Source organism: Thamnophis elegans, chromosome 6 (assembly GCF_009769535.1).
Source record: "Thamnophis elegans isolate rThaEle1 chromosome 6, rThaEle1.pri, whole genome shotgun sequence".
NCBI classification, from domain to species: Eukaryota; Metazoa; Chordata; class Lepidosauria; order Squamata; family Colubridae; genus Thamnophis; species Thamnophis elegans.
The window spans coordinates 60,183,647-60,193,075 of NC_045546.1; the positions used below are offsets into that span (position 1 = coordinate 60,183,647).

At 47.4% G+C, this 9,429-nt stretch overlaps 1 protein-coding gene across 1 annotated transcript; it reads left to right on the plus strand.

Annotated features, from left to right (window-relative positions):
- The first annotated feature begins 4,443 nt into the window (after nt 1–4,443).
- On the plus strand, nt 4,444–5,772 carry LOC116510697 (2-aminoethanethiol dioxygenase-like). The gene is given in 3 exon segments (XM_032220341.1): nt 4,444–4,794; nt 4,797–4,997; nt 5,000–5,772. Coding segments are annotated over 3 exon segments (669 nt in total). The 5' UTR covers nt 4,444–4,598; the 3' UTR covers nt 5,272–5,772.
- Nucleotides 5,773–9,429: the final 3,657 nt, after the last annotated feature.

The following is a 9,429-nucleotide window of genomic DNA, read 5'->3' on the forward strand; positions in this document are numbered from 1 at the left end:
TTCCGAGAATGGGCTGCTCGGCGAGAGGAAAGGGGGCTCCCTGGGAAGCGAGAGCAGCGAAGAGGTGGTACAGTCGCAGAATTCCCTGCATCTGTATTGAGGTTGGCGTGTTTCCCGTGGCGGTGCAAAAGCCCACCCAGCCACAACTACTGCCTGCATTTGAGCCTTAATAAACTAAACCATTTTGTTCTTCATCTTAATGGTATAATTGAATGAGATTTGGGAGTAGGTTATTTCCAAGATGTGTGGTTGAGCTGGTGAAGAAAGTGTGAGGCTCAAGAGCTCACATAAAAAAAAACAGGACCATATTTTCCTGGCAAGATTCTTGCAAAATTTACTTGCAAAATTTTAGAAAGGCTCCTTATGTGAAGATTTTAAAAAGGTGAACTGGACCTCTATTAGGGAGGGGAGTAGAAGATCAGAGGTAACCATTTGGATCCCTTTGCAAAAGGGAATAAATATTATCAGCAGTTTGGTTAGTAAATTGTAGTTAACAGCATGTTGGCTTGAAAAGTGGTTTTTAGATTAGAGATTGCAGCTTGCATAGAATAAAGTTAGCATACTTGAAGTGAAATAGGCTTTGGTTATGTTTAGGTTGCATTAGCTAAAATGTGCCAACATCATCCTTGTTGGTAAGAATTGTTGTCATGTTAGAAGAATGACTAAGGCTGACAGCCTAATCTACTCTGTGTTAAATAAATAAAATGGATGGATGGAAATGAAAGAATACAGAAAAGGTTGGTGAGGCATTTAGTGGCCTATGGATGAGAATGGTTGCTGTTTAGTAAGAAAACCTGTTTGGAATGTGCATATATATTCATATGTGGCCATAGCAAAATAATAAATAGAAATAAAAAAGCATGAGTGATTTTTACTGTTTTTGATGAAAGTGAGAGGATTAGTGAAGGCTTGGTGCAGCAAGGATCCCACTATCTTACTATTTTATTTTTCTTTATGTTCACTGACTGAGAGCATATTCACCAAAGACAAATTCCTTGTGTGTCCAATCACACTTGGCTAATAAACTATTCTATTCTATTTTACTCTACTCTATTCATTTCTATTTCAATTCTAACAAGGAGTTTAGCTTTTCTCTCTTGAATATGTAAGCTAGCATAAGGCATTATAATGCAAGCTAGCCTTAACTTTCAAACAGTTCATTTAGTGACCAAAGTTACAATGGCATTGAAAAAAGTGTCTGATGACCATTTTCACACTTAGTGACCATTTTCACACTTAGCAACCGTTGCAGCATCCTCATGGTCACGTGATCAAAATTTTGATGTTTTGCAACAGATTCGTATTTATGATGGTTTCAGTGTCCTGGGGTCATGTTTGACAAAATATAAATTTTTTAATCAAGCCCCCCCCCGGTCAATGGTGTCCCTCTTTACCAATCTGAAAATCTGGTCACCTTATATTTGGGCTAACCGGACAGAACGGTAGGAACTCACCTCTGACCAGAGGACTGGAAAAGAGCTGATGTGATTCCAATCTTCAAAAAAAAGGGGGGGGAAACAGACCCAGGAAACTACAGACCAATCTGCCTAATATCAATGCCTGGAAAAGATAATTAAAAACAGATCTGCCAACACCTAGAAATGATTAAAAACAGATTATGCCAAACCAATCTTATTTCATTCTTCAACATAGTGACTAAATGAGTAGACCAGTGAAATACTGTGGCCATAATATACTTATACTTCAGACACACATTCAACGAAGTAGACCACAACCTAATTCTTCATAAGATAGAAAAAAGTGGGATAGACAGCACTTTGAATTGGAGAATGGAATGCCCAAAACTATTCAATATCTTCATAAATGACTTAGATAAGGGAATATAAGGGAAACTTACCAAATTTGCAGATGACACTAAGCTGGCAGGAATAGCTAACACCCTACAAGATAAAGCTCAAGATCCAGAAGGATCTTGACAGACTTGAATACTGGGCCCTATCTAACAAAATGAAATTCAATATAGAGAAAAATAAACTCCTACACTTAGGTAAGAAAAACCAAAAGTACACATATAAACTGGGTAAAACCAGGCTTAATAGCAGTGACTGTGAGAGGGATCTTGGTGTTTTAGTGGACAACCAGCTAAATATGAGCCAGCAGTGTGAAGCGGCAGCCAAAAAAGCTAATGCAATCCTAAATTGCATTAACAGAGGTATACAATCAAGATCAAGTGAGGTAATACCACCCTATAAAGCCCTAGTAAGATCATACTTAGAGTACTGCATCCAGTTTTGGTCACCACACTATAAAAAAGATGTTGAGACTAGAAAAAGTTCAGAGGAGAGCAACCAGGATGGTTAGGGGACTGGAGACTAAAACATATGAAGAATGGTTACATGAACTGGGCATGGCTAATCTAGTGAAGAGAAGGACCAGGGGAGGCATAATAGCACTGTTCGATTATTTGAGGGGTTGCCACACAGAGAGGGTCAAGCTATTTTCCTGAATGCCAGACAAGGAATAATGAATGGAAAGTGACCAAGAAGAGATGCAACCTAGAAATAAGGAGGAACTTTCTGACAGTGAGAACAAACAACTAATGGAACAGCTTGCCCTCAGAAGTTGTGGGAGCTTCATCACTTGAGACTTTCAAGAAGAGATTGGACTGCCATTTGTCAGAAATGGTGTAGGGTAGGGTGACCAGACGTCCCGCATTTGGCGGGACAGGCATGCCTTTTCATAATTTTTCCCGTGTCCCGGGCCTTTCTCAAAAAAACCCGCTTTATTTTGGCGCTTGCAGCTCGGTCGCTCCCCCGCCCATCAGCTGCTAGCTCGCTCGCTCATTCCGTTCTACACTAAAAATCTAAGCCAGCCCAGCCTGCTGTTCACTGATTGGCCTGGACTCCAGCCAATCAGTGAGCTGGCTGGGATGGAAAATTTTAAGCACACTTAGCATGCCACGCGAGTCTCCATTTCATTTCATCTTCGCCGTTTGCTTGCTGCTTAACTGGTGAGTAACGGTACCGGTGGGAATCGGGAGGCTTCGCCGCTTCGGGTGGGCGGCAGTGGCCTTTAGCAAGGGAAGGCCTTCCCTTGCGAAGGCCTTCCCTAGGGAGGCCGCGGTCTGGCTTCCCCCCCCCTGCCCCGCCTCCTCCACTAGCCTTTATCCCTCCACAGTAGGGTGGCTGGGGGGAGGAGACGGCCCTCCTCTCCTTCTCCCCCTTTGCGGAGTTCCCCTGTGTCTCCCAGGTCGTGCCCATCCCCTCTCAAAAGGATTCAGCTCCCTGTGTGCGAGAAAGGCGCCCGCTCGCCAGCCCGCCCACCCTTGGGCTCCGGGGGCAGCACCTTCCCAATGCCGCCGCAGCCGTGCTGGTTCCTTCGCAGAGTTTCCCTGTGTCTCCCAGGTCGCGCCCGTCCTGTGTGCGAGAAACTGCGCAGGGCGCGAAGGAACCAGTGCGGCAGCAGCGGCGCTGGGAAGGTGCTGCCCCCAGAGCCCAAGGGTGGGCAGGCTGGCGAGCGGGCGCCTTTCCCTGTGTCTCCCAGGTGTGGTTGGGAGGGAAAAGCACTTGGCATGAAGAAGTACTTTCTTCCAACCAGCAGAACCCCCAATCGCCAGGGGCATCGGACTCCAAATCCCATCACAGGAATCCCCACTCGCCAAGATCGTAGGACTCCAAGTCCCATCCCCTCCGCCCATCCCCACCCTCGCAGTTCCTGGTGCAATCGGGCTGCGATCGGCGGCCGTCCCTGCTGCAATCCGCGCCGCCCGCTGCATCAGCCGGAATCTAATTCAAGATATCTTAATCTTGACAGCGTTGTTGGGGTCTGTGCTTGAAGAAATTACTTTAATCAGTGGGGTAAAGTTCTTTCTTTCGCTCGTCCCTCTGATGTGGGGGTAAGAAAGGACTTTTCTTTCGAGAGAGAGTGAAAAAGAGAGGGAGAAATAATTATATTAATTAGATAGATCAGTGTTTCTCCACCTTGGAGACTTGAAAGTGTGTGGACTTCAACTCCCAGTACTTTCAAGTCTTCAAGGTGGAGAAACACTGAGATAGATGATAATGAGATGAGGGAGGGAGAGGGAGAGAGAGAGACAGACAGACAGACCATAACTAGATAGACAGATATGTTGTCATATAACTCCTTGTGTAGGTGTGGCGGTCACCCATGGCCCAGTGCATAACAGGGCATGCGCAGCCACGCTGAACCACAGGAAAAAACAAACTCCATAACATCCTGATAGTTCATAACATAACATCCTAATAGTTCGCTCTAGATGTGCCTTACCCAACGACGCCCAGGATTTGACCATATATAGACAGAACTTCCCTGAGCAGTAGATTAGCAATTGTAGTTTGACAGGCTGTTTTTAATCATATGCTGATTGCTCCTCCTGCCTTTGTCCTATCTCAATAAAAGGGGCTACCAGACTCCAATCTGGGTCGTCCCATCTCGAGAAAGCTCGTGTCCGTGTCTTTTCTCAACATTGGCCTCATGGGCAAACCACGGGTACTTTGCATTTGGTGACCCCGACATGATTACCTGTGTCGTCCGCCCTTCACTCACCCCCGACTGGGCAAAGTGTAGCATCCAGGGCCGGCCGTCAGCGAACGGAGCACCCTCCCAAATCGTGAGTAATGGGCTCGGGCTTCTCGAAGGCTGAGGCTGCGCACCTGCAGGAGCTTCGGGATATCGTCAAATTCTCCATTGCAATCTCTCAAGCGGCAGATCGCCCGCTTCCCATACCCCCGGAAAAGCCGCCCGTCAGCTACACGCAAATCTTTGAGATGGCGCGCTTCAGCATGGGCGTCTTCATGCTCCGCGCCAGCGCCTGCATCCTCTGCACGACCACCCGGGCATACAGGAGCTGCTGAAGGTCCTCTACGGCACCCTCCGCATCGCCTGCTTCGACGAGCAGCCCGAGGAGCCCCAGGATGCCCCCGATGCTGCCGCTTCTGCCGACACCTCCGAGGCCGCCTCCTGTCCCGGCCGCCCTCGCCGCTTGCGCGCCTTCTCTGCTCGCACTGCCTCTACATGGCCTCTGCGCCACCCTGCCTGCTCTCTCCGCAGCGGGACAACCTGCACCAGATCGCGGCCGAGGGTGCCAGGCCCGCCGCCTTCCTCGACATCCTGGCACCGCCCTACAACCCAGCCCGTGGACACGACTGCTACTACTACCAGCTGGCCGACGGGCAGAGCCTCCCGCCCGCAACCGGCCCTCTGTGGGCTCTCTGGCTGCTGGAGACCCTGCAGGCGCCCGACTTCTGGTGTGGTGGGGAGCCTTACCCGGGCCCCCGAGTCTACCCCTGAGCCAGGACAGAAGACGGACGACCTCCTTGGCTTACCTCGACAGCGGGGCTGCCGAGGGGGACGATGCCCACCTGGACTTTCTGCTGGGTTTCAACGCCGGGTCTTGCCTGGACTTTCAAGGCCCCCTCCTCCTTCAGGGGTGTAAAACAGCATTTCTGAGATCATGGATTGACTCCCCCCTTTTTTATTCTTTTTTTCTTGCACTCCACAGTTTGTTTTCCATCTTTGGATTTGTGATTGGAACAGAAATGAAATAATTGGGTCTGTCTTGGTTTTTCTTTTTCTTTGTTATTGTGCTGTCTTCTTCACTCCCCTTTCCTGCTATTCTCTTCCTTTTCTTTTTAACAGATGGCTTAGATTTGCTCGAGGTGCTAGGTTCAAGTTCAATATCTGCTTCAGCAAATGGCATTTCCGCCATCAAGTTATTCTCCATTGTTTTTAAACTCCCGGTCGAATTATTTTGCAGCAACAAAAAGCACTGTTAGCAGCCCTGTAAGATGAAGAGGAAAAGTCTTTTTGACAAAAAAGAAAAAAGTAGGAGATGTTGTCATATAACTTCTTGTGTAGGTGTGGCGGTCACCCATGGCCCAGTGCATAACAGGGCATGCACAGCCACGCTGAGCCACACAGGAAAAAACAAACTCCATAACATCCTGATAGTTCATAACATAACATCCTGATAGTTCATAACATAACATCCTGATAGTTCGCTCTAGATGTGCCTTACCCAATGACACCCAGGATTTGACCATATATAGACAGAACTTCCCTGAGCAGTAGATTAGCAATTGTAGTTTGACAGGCTGTTTTTAATCACATGCTGATTGCTCCTCCTGCCTTTGTCCTATCTCAATAAAAGGGGCTACCAGACTCCAATCTCGGTCGTCCCATCCCGAGAAAGCTCGTATCCATGTCTTTTCTCAACATTGGCCTCATGGGCGAACCATGGGTACTTCGCACAGATAGGCAGGCAGATAGACGGATGGATAGAGAGAAAGAGAGAGAGCTAGGTAGGCAGGCAGATAGATGGATGGAGAAAGAGAGGGGGAAAGAGGGAGAGGGATACCATAACTAGATAGACATATAGGCAGGCAGATAGACAGACAGATGGATGGATGGATGGATAGAGAGAGAGGATGTGTATAATTAAGGTGACCAGACGTCCCTAGCGAGGCTGCGGGCTGGCAGTAACCACCACGGCCAGCTCCCCCCCCCTCCCCCGGTCAAAGGTGTCCCTCTTTACCAATCTGAAAATCTGGTCACCTTAGTGTAGGGTCTCCTGCTTGAGAGGGGGGTTGGTCTAGATGACCTATAACTGTACTTCACACAGATAGGCAGGCAGATAGACGGATGGATAGAGAGAAAGAGAGAGAGATAGGTAGGTAGGCAGGCAGATAGATGGATGGAGAAAGAGAGGGGGAAAGAGGGAGAGGGATACCATAACTAGATAGACATATAGGCAGGCAGATAGACAGACAGATGGATGGATGGATAGAGAGAGAGGATGTGTATAATTAAGGTGACCAGACGTCCCTAGCGAGGCTGCAGGCTGGCAGTAACCACCACGGCCAGCTCCCTCCCCCCCCCCGGTCAAAGGTGTCCCTCTTTACCAATCTGAAAATCTGGTCACCTTAGTGTAGGGTCTCCTGCTTGAAAGGGGGGTTGGTCTAGATGACCTATAACTGGGATGGCAAACCTATGGCATGCATGCCACAGGTGGCACACAGAGTCATTTGTCAGGGCATGTGAGGCGTTGCCCAGTTAGCTGGCCAGTGCGCATGTGCGCGCTGGCCAGGTGAGTTAAGCCTTTTTTAAAGCCAATTTTCGCCCTCCCAGGCTCCAAAGGCTTTATAGGAACCTGGGAGGGCAAAAACAGCTTCCCCCGCCCTCCCTCAGAGGCCCACTGGAGGCTTCAGGAGCCGAGGTCGCGCAGTGGTTAGGGTGCAGTACTGCAGACCACTTCAGCTGACTGTTATCTGCAGTTCAGTGGTTCTAATCTCACTGGCTGAAGGTTGACTCAGCCTTTCATCCTTCTGAGGTGGGTGAAATGAGGACCCAGACTGTGGGGGCGATATGCTGACTCTGTAAACCGCTTAGAGAGGGCTGAAAGCCCTATAAAGCAGTATATAAGTCTAACTGCTATTGCTACCTGCTATTGCTATTCCCTGAAGCCTCCAAAGTGCAAAAACCCAGCCCTATGGGCAAACCGGAAGGTCAGGCACACCTGCACAGAACCCCCCCTGCACTCCTCCCTTTTATGACACACAAGCCAAAAAAGGTTCGCCATCGCTGACCTATAAGGTCCTTTCCAACTCTGTTAATCTGTTAAATTTAAGAATTCTAAAAGGAAATGAGGAAGAGGAAAACAAGACAATTTAAAATCTAACTCTCTGAATTGTATAAAAATTGTTTGAACTGAGGCAGGAGGGGGTACACAGGTAATACCCACCAGGGGTCTGCCAGGTTGAGTGGCCCTTAGTATGCTGAAAACTATAACTTCATATTAGCTTGACATTTAGCTTTAGTGCACTTTACTTCAAACTTCCTCATAAGTATTGCAAATATTACTGGAACATTACTGCACAAGGATGGCATAGGAAATCAACATGGGTGTAAGATACTGAGAATAGCAATATTACAGAATAATGTAAGAATCACCTCGGCATTTTTACTTTCCTGTTTTTAAGACTTTTAAGATTCATTTCTGCTTCTGTACTTTTCCAAAATGTACTTCCCTGTCCTAAGCAGGGGGCTTGGACAATCTATATGAATATGCCTATCGTAACACCTTCTGATTGACGAAGTTTGATTAAAGGTATAAAATCACTGCCCAGAGCGTAGCCTAGGCAGTTCAGATTTTGGTGTGTGAGCACGCTGAACTCGATGCATCAATAAACCTGTTTCTCTTGCACCTTCATGGTCTCGAGTCCTGGTCTTTCGTAAGTAGATTGATCAAGGAAACCTCAATCTGCTGCAACAGAACCAGTAACTGCATTTCCAAATTTTATAAACCTGTACTGTATTAATACTTTATAGTTTGTTTATAATTTTTAAAAAGTTTCATTGTGACCTAACTCTATTTGCAAGCATTGTAGCCTCCTTAAAAATGCATTTTGCAGCTGACCAATAAGCATTGTTTTCCGCTTACTTAGTTAGATCTTGTGAGAATCTTTAAAAAAAGTTTTTGACAACTGGCACTCAATTTAAATCAATGGTGGGATTCAATTTTTTTTACTACGGGTTCTGTGGGTATGGCATTGCTTGGTGGGTGTGGCTTGTGGGCGTGGCAGGGGAAGGATACTGCAAAATCTCCATTGCCTCCCTGTTATGTCTTAGCTTCGGAGACGTGGCTCCGTCTCTGAGTCTCGCCATTGGTCAAGGTGCGCACGCGGCAAGAGTGGGAAAGTTACTGCGCAGTGATTGGCTACCCGTGGGACAGCCTGTATATAAATTGCTGTCAAGCGGGAACTGTTCAACTTGTTGGTTCTGGAGTTGCTGTTGTGTTAGCTGTTGTAATAAAGCCTTGTTATCCAAGTCACTGCCTTGCCTCAGTCATTGCCACCCCTTCAAATATATTATTGGTGATGAGGGTGGGATATTCTGAGACATAAGAAGGGCTGTATCATGTAAGAAAGTTTTTTTTTTATTAACACAAGGCTTTTCGGCTCAGAATGTGTTTTTCTCAGAATGGCCACTTTGAACACCATTTGCACCAGGTTAAGAGTCCTGGGAGGCATACATTGACCATTTTGAATGTTTCCTCAAGGCAAACAATCTGGTTAACTTGCCCAGTGATGGAAAGAGAGCCCAATTCCTGAATGCTTGTGGGTGCAAGATGTTCAGAACAGCCAGGGGTTTGGCCGCCCTGCAACCAGTCCAGTCCCTATCATGGGAGACTCTGTTGGCAAGACTGCAGAACCATTATGCCCCAGCTCCATCTCGCATAGCTAGTCGCTATACATTACAACAAAGGCTGCAAAAAGAGGGGGAGTCAGTGAACCAGTACATGGCTGCCCTCAGGGCTACGGAGTTGCATTGCAATTTTCCTAATCTAGATGACTCCCTACTGCAGCAATTCGTGTGCAGGGTGACCAATTCGAGGCTATGTCGCTGTTTGTTGGCTCATTCTGAGCTCAGCCTGCAAGCAGCGTTAGATGA